The following is an 18,994-nucleotide window of genomic DNA, read 5'->3' as shown; positions in this document are numbered from 1 at the left end:
TTGGCACACTAGAGCAAAGGACTCAATTAAATACTTCATATTAGATTCTGAGACACACTTGGAACCTTGCTCACGTACTGACCTCTACATGCATTTACACAGAGAATAGCAAATAAAACATGACCCCAGTGAGCAAGAAGCTCTAAAATTATATATTGGACACAAGCATTGATCACAGAGGGAAAGATACTGCCTAAGTCAGAGACTTGCATTTCCCTCTCCCTCCTTCAAACGTGCATAATCACAGTGACATCCAGCATGTGAATGAGTGCAACCCAGAGCTCTCACAGAACATCTCATAAATGCTCAATGCAGGGCAGATCTATGCATAAATGTAAAAATTGCACTGGTATATAACTCTAAATGATGTAAGAAAACCAATATTGGCTCCAGTCAATATGAAATGTGAGCATTTTATAAGCAGGATGATTTTATAAGTTTAGTTGATGACAATCCCTTCTCAAAATGTTTAAATCATTTTTATCCAGAAATGTGTGCACTGAAGAAACCACTGATATCAGCCTCTGATTTCCTCCTAGAATGCCAGTTTATGTTGAGAATTGATTTTTTAATCCACTGTGAAGTCACATGCTTGAATTATTTTTACTTTGTATGTATTCAATTTTCTTTTCTAATTTACAGCTCCAGGAGTCAAACTGAGTCTTTGTGATAGTGCAGTTGCAGCTCTCTGCCTACAAAACTGGGACTGGAGACAGAATTATGCCCTGTGGGCAGCCTCACTCCTCTGAGCAGGGTCTTACAGTCACCTCCTGTAACCTAGTTGTCTTTAAGATTAACAAACATGTAACAGGCTGAAATGAAACAAGAATTTGGGTACCACTTCATCTGCAATTAATTTCTTCTAATCCCTTTTGGCATGGCACGTGAATAAGAGTGAGAAGGAAAAAACTGATTTATTTTCCTAAATACAACAGGTTTGAGCTTAATCACACACAAACAATAGATGTAGGTAAGAAAACTCTTGTATAGCTACTTGTTTAAGATATATAGTTTTGAACATTTGTGATATTTCTGCATTATGATGTGCTTTTTAGTACATTTCATATTGCATGTTTGGAATGGGATTTACCTCACACTGCTTCAGACATCTGACTTTCAGAGTGGTCAGCCTGGCACTGCTGGTTTGACACTTGAAACAAGAGGTCACCTAACCTGTCTCACACACCTATGTGAGTGTCAGAAGAATTTGGCAGGGGAGGTGCCTCCTTCTCTCAGCTGGCTAGAAAGACAGTCCAAAACCACTTTCAGACACTTCAGTTTTGACAGCTGGATCTCACTTCAGGGTTACAAGTCAGTTGTTTACTTTCTGATTTAATTTTATTGCTAAAAAACCAGATGTATATAGTAAAATAGCCATCACTAGGAAAAAAAGAAAAAATTTCTCTGGCTTTCTCTGAACAACTTGAGAAATGCAAATGCAAACAGAACCCAATTTCTTTCCATTATTTCACTCTTTGTTCAGTCTGATTTTACAAATCACAGCTGAAAAATAGCTCTCTATTGATAATTCCATAGAGCTACACATTAATGTTTTCAGTGCATGTTTAGAATCATGAAATTGTTAAGGTTGGAAAAGACCTTTAAGATCATCAGGTCAAACTTTCAGAGCTGCACCACACCACATTCACTACTTAAAACATGTTCTCAAGTGCCACATCCACAGGTTTTTTGAGCACTTCCAGGGTTGGTGACTCAACCCCTTCCTGTTCCACAGCTTTTCAACCCTTTCTGTGAAAAGAATCTTTCCTAACATCTGATCTAAACCTCCCTTGGTGCTCCTTGTGCTCATTTCCTCTTGTCCTGTTGCTTGTCACCTGGGAAAAGAGGCTGACCCACCTGGCTGCAGCCTCCTTCCAGGCAGTGAAGAGAATATTATATATATATTGTAGAGAGCAGTAAGGCTCCACCTCAGCCCCCTTTTCTCCAGATTAAACGCCCCCAGCTCCCTCGGCTGCTCCAAATCAGACCTGAGGTCCAGACCCGCCCCCAGCTCTTTCTCTAGACTTGCTGCAGCACCTCAATGTCTTTCTTGTAGCAAGGGGCCCAAAGCTGAGCACAAGATTGGATCTGTGGCTTCAACATCACCAGTGATGTTAGCAGTACATCACTAGCTGCTTTTAAACTATTAAAGGTCTTGTTATATTTCTTCCTCTCTTCACCCTGCCCCATCTGTTAAAAGGTTATTTCTTTTTCCTTTTTTACCTTGCATAGATGAACAAGTGACTTGTTACATTGGTACAGTTCCCCTAACCCAAAAGGAGTTCTACATTTTGAATTTTTTACTATTTTTAAAATTGTCTTATTCACTTCAATGGGTATTAGAAATTATTGCCTATCCACTTTATTCATGAAGAGCTTTTTCTCTCTCAGATTAATGCTGTCACTGGAACACTTCTGTCTTATAATTAAAGAAACTCATACATTTACATGTTCCATACAAATCCACATTGTTCCCATTTGATGATACACAGACTTCTTAAAAATTCTGACTTCACCTCCCCCATACACCCAAATCATCACTTGTTTGTCTGGCTGGAACCTCTGGGAGGCTCTCAGGCCATCACACTTTTCCCAGCTGCCCAAGACTCTACTGCTATTTAAGAGGATAAAATGAATATAAACTACCAATTTTTACATCAAAAAACTTAAAATTTTATTTAAAAATTTTAAAAATTACATAAAAAATATGAACTACCAAAATGAATATAAACTACCAATTTTTCCAACCCTGTCTTATACTCCTAAGTTACCACTCATTTTAATGAAACTTTTCCATTTTTATTTCAAGAGGTACAGAAAGGAACTGGAAAGCTGTGGGGAAATGATGAATATGACTGAGACAATAAACACCACAGAGGAGGAGGAGCAGGAAGAAGGAAGGTATATGAAGAGTTTCCACAGCAGTATAGTTGTGGTTACTATATTTTAAAAGATTATATTGGCACAGTGAGAAAGATACAAGATTGAAGGCTGAAAAAGACATTGAATGAGTGAGAGACAGAAGAAACTCAATTTGTAGTTTACAAACAACAAAAAATGTTCAAAAGTCACTTGGTTTCATCATAGGGTTTCCTGAATGAGAAGACAGCGGGTCTGGACAGCATTTGTAGACCAAACAAGAATTGCACAGCAAGGAACTCTGGCTGGAGGACAAAGCCAGAGAATCCTGTCTTAAAAAACACTTCCCTTTAAGAGTGTGCCCAGGTAGTTATGGAAATAAAATTCCAAACTCTATTTTCAAAAGAAGACTGCACATTTTCAAGACAAGCTTAAGCCAAATACAGAATATCTGTAAAACAAAACTGTAGCAGAAATTGGATGCCAAAAAATAGTGTTATCCTGGAAAGTCACATTTGCCCTTCTGGAGCTGGAAAATTGTTTCTACAAGTCACTAAGCCACATCAGAATTCAAACAGGCCAAACTCTGCCCCAGTAACTTGAAGCTTCATATGTTGGCCACAAAGAGATGGCTGGAGCTCAATGTGAGGCAGTTTGATTTTATTCCTTTCTTTTCAGTGTTTGTGTGCCTGAGCTTGATCTTGTGTGGTAATTTTTTAATTAGAGCAGTTTTTCTCTGAACCTTTAGTATCATTCATGCTAGAAAACACCTACCAGTATCTCAGAAATGCTAGATGTGAGTAGTATGCAATTTTCCCCTTCCCTCAAGATTTTTGACATTTCAGAAATGTATTCTAAATTAGAATTAAAAGAAAATGTAAAAAAAAAGTCACAAACCAGAAATTTGGGGTTTTTAAATAATCTCAATTGAATAATTTCTATAATTTCCATTTTCATGTCAAAACTTCTGGATATTTTTAGACTGGTTAAATTTTGATTTCCAGGTATCGAGGCATTTCAATAATAATAATAAAAAAGATGTTTTGGAGAAATCAGACAGTGGTGGCTGGAAGTCAACAGAAATTATTTGGGGGATTTTTCCAACAAATGAAAATGTTATACTAAAGTATCTTTTTCATAGCTTCAACAAAGGGACATGTTTTACTAAAAGCAGTTCCTCAGAGAAAATGCCTGACCCCACATAAAGTGTTTGTCACTGCTGGAGCACAGATCTAATACAATGTGTACTACACAAAGAGGAGAAAGGAAGAACTATTTATTTGATTTTAGCTGTAAACTGCAGAATTCGTTTTTAGCTGGAGATAGCATATCTGAAAATTCACTTTCATTCTCTCTTCAGGGTGATTTTCACTTGCCTTTTGTTTAGAAGAGCATCTCAGAAGAGTATAAATTGAAGGGGAAAAAAAAAATCACAATGAGAAGAGCAGCCAGCAATGCCAAGGACGTATTTTAAAAGTCTCTTTCACAGATGGCAGACAGAGGAGCTGGGTAAGATGATTTTGAACTCTGCTGTGGACAACAGCTGCTATAGAAAACACCTTGCTTTAACTAAGAGGGAAGTACATCTGGAGGAAGTCAGCCTAATCACAGAAATCATGAATGAAGCTGGGCAGATGAGCTGCCATGAAGTGAAGTTCCCATATTCAGGCAATGCACAGCCTTTAATTAGATATGTCTTTCAATTTAGGAAAAGCCTTTACTGAAACCTCATTGATGTAAGAAGCTAATCCACTCTTATAACTGCACTCACCAAGAGAATTTTACCTTTGAACAACTCACCCTGACATCATTTGCCAGGATACAGGTCTTCCCTGGAAGGATGTGTAGAACATACACATTTTTGTGAAACATCTGTCTGCTGTTCCAGTCAATGAAGGCTGTCCCAGTCTGTTCCAGCTGTGCAGCTGACACTGAACACTTCTAGCATGAGCAATGCAGTGTTTATCCTGATACTAACAGGGCACTGGAAAATTGTTTGGAAAGAAAATTCTCATTTACCAAAAATCCGCAAGCATACCCAGTTAAAATCAATACTACACCATTACTAAAACATGAGAAATGAAGCAGCTTCAGAGGGAATAATTAAGCAATTAAGAGAATAATTATATGTTTTTCTTCCCCCTCACTAGATGGGGTAGATAAAAAAAAAGATCCAAAAAAAAAAAGAGACCATATAGCTTCCTAGAGTGGTATTTTATCACTTTTGAGATACATAAAAACAATGTTGGGTTTGGGGTTTTTTTCATATCCGGGCATAGATATATGCATAAATGAGTTGATCTGGGCTATTGTCACAACATAACCCTGTCATCCTTGACTTTGGGAGCCCTGGCAAAAATAAGGGCAGCAGTAAAGCCTGAGCATCTGAAGTCACATCATTCCCAGTGACAGGATTTTGTTTTCATTCTGAGCAGACTCTGTTTGTGCTAGAATGTTCAGGAGACAGCAAAATGCAGCCAACAAACTCATAAAATAGATCCTGTCAGACAACTACAGCTTTCTTTAAAAAGCAAGTGAGTATCTTTATTGTTTGAATTAGAAAAAGAAACAGAACAGAGTGCCTTTGTCTTATTCTAAAGAGCTTTTATTATAATCCTGACATTTCGGCTGCTTTACTTTCTTAATTTTTCATATATTCTTTGTCAGTTCTATGGAAAATCAAAGTGGTTTTAAGTCATTTTTTAATGAGCAGAGCACACTCAAGCATAGAATGGTGTGGTCCAGGAGGGTGGTATTCTCATTGCAGTCTGTCACCAGTCTATGTGGTTCCCTCAGAAATTAAGTGGTGATTTCAAGTTGATCATCCCTTAAGAAATGGATGGACATCAATGCCTCATGACCACAGATAAATTTAAACAGTAGAACTGTTAACAAAATTTTAGTACAAATCAATCAATAAAGTATTCCAATTGCTATTACACACACAAAGAAAAGTGCCCTTCTGCAGGAAAGAGACAGAAAATGCAATAATTTACATCAATGAAGTAATTAAAGACAATTTTTAGTTTCTCAACTTTATAACAGAAAGTGTTTCTCCAATAAGTGACAAATATTGATATATTCTCCTTATAAGTGTCATTATCAATAACTAGTTGAAACATAATTGTACTATCTTTTCTGTGAATCATTGAACTGAGCAACATTTGTTATGTGCTCTCCCTTTTTCTTAGCTTACATTTTCTGCAGTGACTTAGTCATTATGTTCCTCTCTAGACATACTGAAAGCTCTGGCTCTGCTCTCCAGAGCCTTAACCTTTGGCAGAGTGAGGGAAGACAGCACACCATGTCTGCTTCTCACGGGCAGGGCAGCCTAACACCAGATAGAAACTACTGAGGATCAAAGCCCTTTATTCTCATGCTCCCTTCTCTCTGAGACAAGATATCTCAATTAAGTCCAAGCTTCTAGGAAGAGGAAATAAGAAGAAAAAGTCAATATTTCATCACGGTTTAAAACTTTAAGACAAGGGTTTGTGAATAAGGGCACATTCTAGAATGCACGGCCATGCCTCAAAAACCAAAATTATATAATTTTCTTGGCAATACCTGGTTTAGAATTGTTTAATTTCCAAAGCTGATCTTAATTCAGCAAAGACTATTGTGCCGCACTATTGGTGAATTAAAGTTGTAGTTTTGTCATAACATAGATATTTTATGTAAAAACAAGACACACTGAGTCATTTATTTCCTGCTCCTGCAGAAGTTTGTTTGATGCATCCATGAAAAAGTAAATTGTCTCCCTCTGTTTTCCTTGCAGGGAAGAGGGAGAGGAGAAGATGGAGTTAATACTTTTAAGTATCAATATCAAGAAGCAACTATTTTTTCCCATGAAAACGTTTCCCAAAAGGAAAAGAAAGACCTGTCATTCAAGTAACAGAATTCAAATGGTTCCATTGTCACTCAAAGCCAACTTTTGGGAGTAAGATGTCAATGGCCCAGCTGCTTCAGCAGCCACGTGCAGTGAGCACTGATATTCAGACTGGAAGGCAGCAGCCTTGAGGTAAACTGCAAATGAAAATGGTTTTCACAGACTCCAGGGGGTCCCATCAACATTATTGCAAATGAAATATTAACAGAATATATTCATAAGTAATAGTCTAAGATGATCTAATAGAGTCAAGTCTTGCAATTACTTGAAATGCATGAGCCACAACAGAGTAGGTCACTGCTTCAGAGAGGGTTTGCAGTGCTTATGTCTGTGAAAGAGCAGCAGAAGGCACTCCTCAGAGAGACACTAAAAGCCACCAGAAAGTCCTGAAGGGTGTGACAATGAGGCTGAAGGCTCCAGTATTGTGCCAGGGTTATGAAACAATCAGCAGACTGGTGTGCACAATAACTTCAACCCTTCTTTGATGCTCAAAATAGGCTCTGCTGAATGCCACCCCTCCCAGATGAATGCATTATAAAACCTGCTGAGGAAGTGCCAGGAGTACTCAAACTACATCCCAGAGGTATTCAGACACATCTTATTGCATATTTTTAGCTGTCATGCATGACAACAACTACTGCTTTTGTTGTACAGTAAATACCACCGTCTTCACTACACAGAAAAGTAAACTTTGAAGTTTAGATGAGTACAGTGGAAAAGGTGACTGATTTACTCATTCATTTTTCACTTCCATAGAGTAGAATCTGCTATAGATCCTAATGTATTGGTATTAATCAGACAACATAGCAGTCATATCTCATCAGTCAGCTTTGCAGAGAATGAAGGACAGAGGGAAATTCCAGAACCCACACATAACCATTTTAAGACCCAAAGACTGTTCATGGTACCACATATCTGCAGCCAAGCTGAACAGAATGATGTGATAATTTCTAGCATCAGATTTAGGTGCTGTGTTTTAACTTTTATATCATTCTTCCTGCTGCTTTTCTCACAAATAGAATGGATTCTGCTGGCTTTTGTCTTCTCACCTATGCAGAATACTGAAGACTTTGGTTTTATAGAACTAGAAACAGTGGTGGAATGGAAGAAAAAGAATTCTTCCTATTATGAATGCATGATCACAGCATATATAACTGTGGCAAAGATCATCCAACATAATTTTTATTGAGATTTCTGCTCCCAGTGTAGTTGTAACTGCACAGACTAGCTCTGTAAGTATCTACCTAGGTCTCAAAGGGGCAAAATTTTCAAGAAAACAAGGCGTCTTTAACAAGACCAGCTGCTGTACCTGGAAGTAGCAGAGAAGTTTCTGGGCACCACAGATTCTTTTAAGTGGGGCCAAGGATGTATTTTCAAGCTGGCACTAGCATGGCCACAGTGCTGTGAATATTTTAAGAGGCTGGAAAGTTCTCCCTGGTACTCCATGTATCATCTGATGCATGCACCACATCTCCCACTGCCATTCTAACAACCTGCCGCCCTCAAGAACACATACATTAATATCCTGCCTCAAAACCACTATTGAGAATGCATACTTAAAGGGACATGAAGTGAGAATAAAGAAATGACATATGAAAATCTGTAGAACAGAACAAGAAAACACCTTTCTTGAACTATAAGTTATGATTAGGTACTTATAAACTACTCGTAAGGAATAATTTTTTTCTAGCATTTTATAGGACTTCTACTTACACACAGATGTCTATATTTAGTTCCAATCGGTTTGTACCCATTTAATTGTCTCAATAAGTCACAGTATGCAAACAAATGTCCACTTACTTAAAAGCTTTTTTTTACTTTCAGAACTTTTTTGTTGAAAATGAGGTTCAGTGAACATTACTTCCTTCATCATACAGAGTAGAACAGATTTCTATATCCAGATTCAAATACTGTGTGGAATACACCAATGGATATTGAAATATTGTCTCAATACAAAAATTAGTTGTACTTATCTTTGTCAACCCCCACTCCTCCCCAAAAAAAGACTTAAAGTGGGTTTTGAGATCTCTTAGTGTTAGTAAAAGAAGGAATATATGTTTTATGTCAAAACTACAATGGGAACAGAAAAGAAAGCTACATAAGAATGCCGGAAATTAATAAAATGACTGCCTCTTAAAACATTTCCATGCAGGCACATGATTGAAGAGTAGCTCCTCATGGCTACCTGACAATGCAGCCTGACTGCCCAAGAGTTTGGAAAGGATACCTTCTTTCACTCTTTTAGAAAACTGACAACCAATAAAATACTCAAGGATTCTAAACAAATTTTTTTAAACTGGAAGTTTGTTTACAGTAACACTATCAGGATACATAAATATGTGATGTAGACCAGACACATTAAAGTACCAAGGTTTAGGACCATTAGGTCTCCAGCAGGAATTTGTAAACAGCTTATTACAATAGGGTTGTCTTAATCACTTAAGCAGTGTGTAAAATGCACAGACACCCACATAATCCAAGTGCCAATTAACAAATCTCATGATTGCCAAATTACTTCCATATTTCCTCTTCAGATCCGGAGACTAGACTAAAAGCAATTTGTCAAAAGATTGCTTCCCTTCCAAGTTACTTCATTATTGCTTTTTTACCATAATGCTGCCCCAGAATGTATCATCTCTGAGCTTTGCTAATGAAACAGTAAGTGATCACCTTTAGTGCCCTACTTCCTATGGAAGCAAATGTACACAGAACAAAATCATCACTGATAATAGCATCTATTCCTTTGTCCTTATTGGTATTGCTCCTCTTTTTTTTTCCATCTTATAATGGTATCATTTTAACCTGAATTAAAAAAAAAAAAACCCAAACAATCAAAAGTGCCGTGTTCTTGTATCTTCTTTACTTGATAGCTTCTGACATTCAAAAAAAGAAAGACTGGCCTGCCAGAAGTCAAAGAATCTGTAAAAGTCTCCAAATATCTGGGGGATAGTGGATGACACATAAAAACAGTCATTTGCTGCCAAAGGGGATAGACTTCTTTGGCTTTGGTTTTGCAATTCTCTGCACCTATGCTTTTATTGCATTTGGTAATATATGGAGTGATTTAAAGCAAAATGAAGTGAATGAAAGGACTCCCAGAAGTTTTGGTGAGCTTTGAATGAGCCTTTTTTCTGCACAGATTGTTCCCTGGGGACAGAAAATGCATTCATTAAGCACTGTGCATTAAAGCTACACAATATGAATGCTATGCAACTGTGTAAAATACAGTTGCCATCACTTGATTTAAAATATCCTGAAATGTTTTGCTTTATGGCATTAAAAGTAACTAATTTTCTTGGACTGTTGTTGCTAAGGTTTGGTTTATGTAAGTGTTTTAAGAAGAAAGCAGTCTGAAAAATACACAACTGGCACAGCAGAGAACTCATTATTCTTTCAAATGCCTCTTTTGAAAATCCTTTCAAACTTTTTATTCTGTTGATTCAACAGGAGAGCCATTTACAAGTAAAAAGAATAGCAAGAAAATGGTGCTTCAAAGCTCTGAAGAAAATAACTGTTTTGTAACACTTGTTAACAATTCTGCACTACTGGCCCTTGAATTCCCCCGCTTTACTCCCCCAGCTTGTACAGATGTGGGACTGTAAGTAAAGACAGATGTCCTGGTGTCCCTTGTGGTGCCCAGACAACCCTCAGTCCCTATTTTGATGGATACCTGGTGCCCTCTGGGTCCATGGGACTGGTGCTTCCAGAGGATGAGCACGTGCTGGGCCCTGCCTGGATGTACAGTCGCTCACATCAGGTTCACAACTGGAGCTCCTCTGCAGAGGTAAAGCCCAGCCCAGGTGCAAGGGATGGCCCTGCCCCATGCCCAGGGCTCACAAAGGGAGCTCAGGGTTACCTGGACATTCCCTGTGGCTGTGTGGTCACAGTGATTGCCCAGCTGGCACCCAGGATTTCTGCTCAGCTGGCTGATGGGCACGAGCCACTGGTGCAGCTGAGCGCACAAACATTACCCAGATGGAGCTCCTAAGTGGAAAGGGATGATGTGACCAGGGAATTCAGACATGAGAATATCAGATGTGGGTAGTACTTATACATATGGACATGTGGGAAGAGGAACTGATCATAGAAATTCTGCTATTTTGGATCACCATTCCTGGACATCCCAGTGATGGATTAGTCAAACTGGAAGGAGGGAATTCCATCCCAGCTTTCTGGATGAGTTCTTTACCAGCCCCTAACACAGGGCAATTCAGGTAACATAATAATAACAAAAATAATAATAATAATAGATGCTGGATGCCTCACAAGTTCTCTGTAACATACACAAAATAATTTCATCACTTTAAAAGAGATTGGCTCCATGGTGAATATTTCTTGGAATTTCACCTCATATTCTTAGACAGCATTACAAAATACTCCAAATATAGTAATTCCACAGAAATACTAAAAAAAAATCCAAAGTAATATATTTCATTTAGAAGAGTGCATTCTAGATAATTCTCTTATATGCAGCAAATATAAGCTTCAGATTGAATTAATTTCATTCTTTCATTTCCTTTCATTTTCCTTTCCTTTCTATTCAGCAATCTCAATCTTATGTTTAATTTTCAACAGCCGAGTGCCTAATGTCTGTGTGGCCACGACCTACTATTATGAAATCAGTGTATGGAAATGAATGTTAATTATTAATATGCAAAAGAGTGATTTTAAGCAAACAGAATATTGTTGTGTTATCTTACACCAGGGTTGAGAACAATACGTAGGTAATTGCTTCTAAACAGTAACACTTTAGTCATTTAGATAGTGACTTGGAAACAGACAAAAACCCTAAGGAATCTTATCACAATTTTTCTTTGTCTTTCTTAGGTGAAGAAATTATTGCTTTTAAAGCTGGCAAGTTGTGATACCTCGTTGTTTTCTGTGGCAAAGCTCTATTAAAATAGAGAAGAATGGAAAAAAACTCTTTGCATGAAACTGGGTAAATTAAAGTTAAATTGCATAAATCTATATTAATAAGAACAGGACACAAAGAAGGATGAGGAAGTTATATTGTATTCAATCCTAGGCTGCTTTCACAAAGCAAAGTTGCATCTATGTTTTTCAGTATTCTTGCAAAAATAACCCTCCTGAAATATCTTATTCTGTTAGACAATCATGCTAGGAACAACTTTTAAATGGATGTTTCATTGGCAGGCAAACTTTCTGTGTTTTGGCAATATGTAGTCAGGGCTTAGGAAACCATTATTTTTAAACAGGAATTTTGAAGCTTCAGATCTGACACTGATTTGATTCAATTCTTTTCATATTTTTATTTCTAAGTGCATTTCAGCTGGATAGATTTTATTAATAAATACAATTTTCATATTAAGTTACAGATGGGGTTTTAAAATAGCTAAATGCCTGGAATAGCAATAGCAAGAAAATCTTGTTTCTATGTCTAAGGAATCAGGTACTGGTGATTCAGGACCTGAATGGTGCCCATGTTTCTCCAAGCACCTGAATCATCCAAGGTGGGAGTCAGCTGGCTGGAATGCTGGCATTTACTTAGAATCACATTTTTAAGTCAAGTGACACACCTTCAAAAGCCCCCACAAGCATTAACTAACATATAGAAATCAAAGCTATAAAATAGAGCTCAGCTGAATTACACAGAAAAAATGCAACAGCCTGATTGAAATGAGTTGTACTGGGCTTTCTGGTGAAATACTTTTCTTAGTGCTTGTTTTCTGGCAAAGGAACACAGCAGAATAGGAGAAGATGGAGTATGAGCAGAGCACCACCATTCTCTGACAGCTGATGAGATAAATGTATTTAATCCTGAGGCTGGAGAAGAACCTCTCCAATAATCAACATATCACAGTCAACATATTTTGCATCTTCCCATTGTTCCACTCAGCAAATACTTTTCTATTCAAACACAACAGAATGCAAAAGGGAAAACATTTCAGTTGGATCAAAGGCCTTTGAAAGCATTTGGGGCACACCAGCACTGCAGAGCTTTTGTCAGGGGGTTTGTTTGCCCAGTAGGAAATGTGGGTGGGAATCTCCACTACAGTGATTCCATTATCTATACTTCTCAAGCCAGGCAATTTATAAGAAACTTGGAAGATTTCACATGGATTCATGTTGTGCCATCTAGACGCAGTCTTCAGCTATTCTAAACTTATTATTTAAAGAGCCAGCATGCTCTTGCCAAGATTATCTTTTCTGAAATTTTTTACATAACGTTCACTGGTAATATGGACTGAATTGTCTGAAGAAATGTTTAATGAATTTTCAGTTTGAAATTCTGAGTTAATATATGAGAGGCTTTCAGTTTGTATGGAAAATTATGCATCTCTCCAAGTGAGTAAGGGAAGCTGAACTAAATATACTCACCAGATTTTTAAGTGATACTTTCTCATTACTAACAGAGGAGTAAGACAATCCGTGCATCTTTTGGAGTTTCCCTATATTTTTTGAAGTTTCCCTCCACTTGCACAACTTTCCTATTTGGAATGAGACCAAATGTAACACTGAGGGTGAAGCATCACAATATACAGCCTGCTTTCTTGGAATGGACCATGATCTACACAAACACTCAAAATTTGTGCTTTTCATTGATAGTCTGATCCCAGTCCCTTTGATGCTGGACTGCTGGAAAAGGACTCTTCAGAGAGTGTATCTCATAACTCCTTAGACTATTGCAAACTTTCCTACCTCTGAAATCCCTTTGAGAAAATTGTATAAAACCTTGTACATTGAATTTGGCTGGGAATGCTGTTATCAGAAGTATTTGGGCTGTGCCTATGCTAAAAAGAGCTGTCAGCCTGACTAAACAGAGAATCCAGTCTTTAATCTGTAAATTCATCTACAGCATCTGTCCGGGATTAAAAAGACCACAAAATTTGAATGAGAGGATATTTTTGTGCATAGATAGGATGAAGGTCTTCAGCTGACACTTGAATGAGTGGAATATGGACAAATTCTGCTGTGAAACAAAGACACCAGCAGTTCTCCACTAAAAAGGTTCACCAAAGAAATCTTTTAGTTGCATATATGTTACAAACATGTATTTTATATATACATTTCTGGAGGATATATTTATATATTCATTGGACTAAGTGCCAAATCTAGAAACATCAAGATACATAAGAGTCTAACAGTCCAGTGTTTTTAAAGTCCCCAGTCGGAAACAAATCCAGTAAGATACCTAAATACCTCAGAAAATCTGGTTTCTAAACATTCCTAAGTGTCAAAACTAGTAGAAACTCATTAAAAATTCACACTGCTGCACCATTCAGCCATCCACCAAAACAGCAGAGACATTCCTTAATTCAAATGCAAGAAGGGTATTGCAAATTTAACACCACACTGTTACCACTTTCTCATGTACCCTTATCAGATCCATATTTACACAGATCTTTGTGAAATTTAAAGGAGTAGCACAAACATTTCTTATTAAGAGCAAATTCATGGTACAAAATTATTTCCTTACTTTTGGGAGAGAAGCTCTTGATCCTGAGCTTTGCGTGGTCATTGTCAAAACTGTAGTGATGCCCAGTGCAACTCTGGCTGGAGCAGCATCCATGTTGATCCAGAAAGAAACCCAGGATAAAATGACAATCAGCAGGCTAGGAATGTACATCTGGATTAAATAGTATCCCATCTGACGCTCCAAATGAAACTTGACTTCAATGCATGTAAACTTTCCTAGAACATGAAATTACTTTCATAAATGCTTTTTGCACATTTTTATCTCGTTTTCTGAACATAAGTTAGATGTGTGGCCTTTTTCCTAACCTAATACTGTTGGCAGATCCTGATACACAAACACTGGTCAGCCACTTGTTGCATACCAGCTTGGGGGAAGTGCGGGAGCACTGAAGTATACTATGCCCAGTTCTCCATATTAACTGAGAAAATGAATATTAGCACAATTGTTTCACCTCCAGAAAATATCACATAATGTTTCTCTTCTCAAAATTCATTTAGCTTTTATTTTAGTCAAATATAATATTAAGTATTAAAAGGGGACAGCATTTTAGTCTTTTAGAGGCATGAGATTAAGCAATCATGTTTGAACAGACAAATTGTAAAGTGCTGCTCTAACAGTCCTAGGGTAGATCACACTCCTCATTCTGCCCATGTCACTTGCCTCTGTCTGTGGATAATGTCTCACAGCAGAATCAACTCAAAGTCTACTTTGAATTTTGCTAAAAATCCTACTCCAGGAAGCCTAAACCAATCCCTTGTGGGAGGCGAGAGATTCTTCAAACAAGTGATAGCTGCTGCACAGCAGCCCTGGGGGACAGAGGTTTTGGGGTGCCTGACAGGGGAAGCAGTTGTGCAGCAGGAGATGCAGAGCCCTGAGCTGCAACAGCTCATCAGCCACTAATGCAATCACTGTGCTGCTCTCAGAATTACTCTGGGCTAGGTACTCACTCCAGGCAGGCTGCAGGAGAGCCTCTCATTCCTAAAGTGTCATGCTAATGGTTTCAAGCCCTTTTGTGTTGGTTGGAAAATGAACACAGATGCTTTTTTCCTCCTTCACCCTTTCAGGGGAAATTAGACTGTTTGCTCCTTTCTATGCTGTCCCTATATTTTTCTGGTGGTCTACAATGCTGAATGGGGGGTGCAAGAGTCAGCACAAAGGGGAGTGCAGAGGTTGTTTGACAAAGAAAGGAGTGGAAGCTGAATAATATCCTCTGACAGCCCACAAGTTCTGTAATGAGTGAGTGGCTGAAAAGGCAGACGCTCAGACCTGGGCAGAGGCTGTTCCTGGCCGGGGGACTGGGAAGGGCAGTGGTGGCCACCTGTGGCAGCAATGGCACAAGTGCACCATCTGTCACAGGCTCTCCAGACTTTGTGGCACAGCCTGGACAGTGAGTTTAGGAGAAGGCTGAGTAATAAGTTTTATTCACATTTTAATTTCACACTAAACCTGAAGGAGCAAACTACAGAGAAGACTGTGGTAGGGGTGCCAATCACAAAGTTCTCCTTCCTTGGTACTTTGGGCTCCAAAATGAGAGCCTGCACTTATAAAAATTAAACCAAACAATTTTCCTAAGAAATAAATGTGATATTATTTTTGGCAGAGGCAGAACACCTCATATTGTATTATTTCATAGACTAAAACAAATGCATTTGATGCAACCAGATCAGCTCTTATGCTGAAATGATGAAAAAGCTATTTTAGATGAGAGGGATTATATTTAATCCCAGAAAGCACCCAGAAAACAGTTCTATAAATGCTGTTCCCATTAAATAAACTCCAAGCAGCTAAATCAAAATTTTAACAGTTTCCTCTTCTCTGTAAAACTAAAGCTAAAAACCACAGCATTATAGACTCCTAAACAGCAAATGAAAGAACAAAACTTTCTTTTGTATTAAACAAAAGTATTAAACAAACACCTAATTTCCCAACATTCCATGTCTGTACACTATTCAGATCAGCAATGAAAATATTGTCTTTTCACAGGCTACATCTCATAAATTAGACTACACATAAAGGCTGGTGAAAATTTAATATTTTTCCTCATTGGAAATGTGATATGCTGGAGAAAGAAACTAAGTTCAGAAAAATCAGCACTTTAAAAGTGATTAAACAATATTTAATAAAAGAGTAAGTTTGTTAAAAAGTTTCATTTTAAGAATATCAAAACAATTAGATTTTTTTATCAGTTTTTTAATATTTTAAATACTTCAATGATTTTAAGGACATTAGAATACTTAAAAGAAATTAAACTGAACTTTGAAATTAAATCTTTCAAAATAATAACAGAGAAAATTTCTTTCTATTCTGATTTAAAAAGAAGTGTGACTGAATCGAATTTTAATCTATTTTTTTTTAATTTTACCCATATTTTTCCATTACAAAATGACAAGAGATACCTATGCAACAACTGATAGAAAAAAATAGAATAATGCTCACCAGTGTTGTAATGCTTTGTGCAATAACCAAGTTCTTTATCTTCTTTTAAAATAAACTGTGGCAAAGTTAAACCCTCTGCAACTTGCACAGGTCCATCACTTAGCCACTCAAATATCAGATCATTCATGGTGTAGCCAACTGCAATAAAGGAATCAGTCTATTAGATGGCAACTGACCAGAAAAGAGCAAATGTTCTTATGTCTGAGAAGCATGTCTTTTATTGCAACATGTGTTGTCTCAGTTACATTTTCAAACTGTTCAATTAACAGCACAACTCCTCTTAGTTGTCGGTTGCTATAACTACACCATTACTCTATTAAAAGCAAGAAGTAAACACTATTATATTCTGAAGTGCTGCCCTGGTTTGCCACTAAAAACTCACTTTGCTGGCCCAAACCAGTCTAAGATTCTGTGGGCACAAAAGGCAGGTGGCAGCCCACAGTTCATAGCCATACAGCTAAATCCTTTCTCCATAAATAAAAAAAAAAAAAAAAAAAAAAAAAAAAAAAAAAAAAAAAATTCAGGATAGGCTGGTACCTACTGAATTACTGAATACTGGGAAGGATCACTGGATTGCCAAAGCTGAGCCACTGCTGGGTTTGTGTGATTGTTAGCTGGGCAGGTGGAGGCAGTGCTGAGGTGTGTGCTGCACAGCGTGGAGGGTGTGTGCTGTTCCCCAGCCCCTGCCTTGCCTGGGTGTAGCACACCAGCTTAGGAATCCCTAATAGGAACTCTGCTTCTCGGGTATTTCATTTCCATTTCCCAAAAGTGAGCCTGATTCGGTCGGACATAGCAAATCCCTGGCTCTGTAATAATCGTTCTCACTTTCCTGAGGTTTAGTAATTTCTCTCACACAGGGTGCAGAATACAGGGAGAATTGCTGCATTTACCCCTGGAAGTGATGCACCTCTGATGGGTAAGGTGATGTGACCCCGGAGGGAGAAGGATAAGGGAGCAGGAACAGCACAGAAACAGGCAACCCTCACAATATGGTGGTAAACATAATTCCCTTACGAAACAGGAATACTGAGTCTCACCACACAAATGTGGTGATGTAAATGCAATCTAATCACTGAATGTTAGGGTAAAAACTTGTTATTTGATAGATAAGGCAACTGAGCACTCACAGCTCTCGAGCTGCATTGTACATGTCTGTACATCCATAGGAAAATTCTTCAAGTCCATGGGACAGGACAAGGTTAAAGTGAGCCTAAAATTAGAAAGGAAAAAATATGTTAGACATGTACAGATTTCATCTAAAGCCCCATACTTAGAGTTCAAAGGATCAAGACCAAATCTTAACACCTCAGAGGCTGGGCTCATCTCCCCCTCGAGCTGTGGGGACAAAATGTGTGAGCAGAGCAGGCACTCACAGCACTCACAGCAAAGCACACACTCAGCCCTGGCTGAGCAGAGCAGAGACAGAGAAGACGACATCAGGTTAGTAAAATATGCTCTCCACTAAAGCACCAGTGAATGTTTTGTGTACAATACCGAACCAAATAATCCAAAAGCTGAAACGCCTGGTAATGGGACACATGGTTTTAAGTTTTATCTTGGAAAAGCAAAAAAAAAACCAGAGGACACAACAACCATAGGGTTTTTTAACAGAGTGCTGTTGTTCTGTTGGAATGAATCCTATTTCCAAGTCCTCATTCTTACTGCTCAGCCACTAAAAGAAGGAAAAAACCATTATTCAGTTAAAAAAAAAAATCACATTGCATTAAAGGAGTACAGATAGAAGAAAGTAAGCCTAAAGGAACATAATCATACAAAATATATTTCTGTTTTAATTTTTCAGTTGTTGTTGTTCCACATAAAGCATAACTTTACTTAAATGGGAATACTTTTAATGCTTCTTTCTTTCTTCCTTTTTTTAGTTGATTTAACCTTTTAACATTTGACTGAAATCTATTTCAAGATCGTCTTTCTTTTTTTTGTGTGAGAAGGAGCCATTTTTTAGCTGATGAAGATATTGAGATGGCCTACTCACAAACAACTAGCTTTGATAAACAGTATAAATATTATGATTCTGTTTTAAATATTTTTAAAGTACATTTTTATTTCTGATTACATTCAGCTCAAAAAACCCCCACTCTGAAACAAAGAATGCAAGGAAAAAAAACCCCTCTATGCCCATTTATTATGAAGGGAAGTAACAAGTCTGATTTGAAGAGACACTGAAACATTGACACATTCCAATGACAATAATTTTTTAGTTATATCAGTGAACTCACAGGTCACCTGTTTGGAAGTATAACCTTGAAATGAAATTGTCCCACAAACATGTGATCTCTACAGAGAAATATTGACTATATTCTCTCTCCAAAAATGATTTTGTGGTTCTTAGCACATACAACTGATTCAAGGTCTTT

General features: G+C 37.7%; 1 protein-coding gene across 5 annotated transcripts in view; it reads right to left on the bottom strand.

Moving 5' to 3' along the window:
- Window positions 1–18,994, bottom strand: part of GLRA2 (glycine receptor alpha 2) — a 121,583-nt gene that overhangs the window by 58,565 nt on the left and 44,024 nt on the right. For all 5 annotated transcript variants that reach the window (XM_058045178.1, XM_058045177.1, XM_058045180.1 and 2 more), the window contains exons 5-7: window positions 17,747–17,829; window positions 16,620–16,757; window positions 14,184–14,398 (exon numbers count right to left, since the gene is read on the bottom strand). In XM_058045178.1, coding sequence (XP_057901161.1) covers window positions 14,184–14,398; window positions 16,620–16,757; window positions 17,747–17,829 — 436 coding nt within the window. The remainder of the gene's footprint in view (window positions 1–14,183; window positions 14,399–16,619; window positions 16,758–17,746; window positions 17,830–18,994) is intronic.

Source organism: Melospiza georgiana, chromosome 2, assembly GCF_028018845.1.
Source record: "Melospiza georgiana isolate bMelGeo1 chromosome 2, bMelGeo1.pri, whole genome shotgun sequence".
In the NCBI taxonomy this organism is placed as follows: Eukaryota; Metazoa; Chordata; class Aves; order Passeriformes; family Passerellidae; genus Melospiza; species Melospiza georgiana.
Note: the sequence above shows the minus strand (reverse complement) of the source record. Positions and strands in the feature narration are given on the sequence as shown.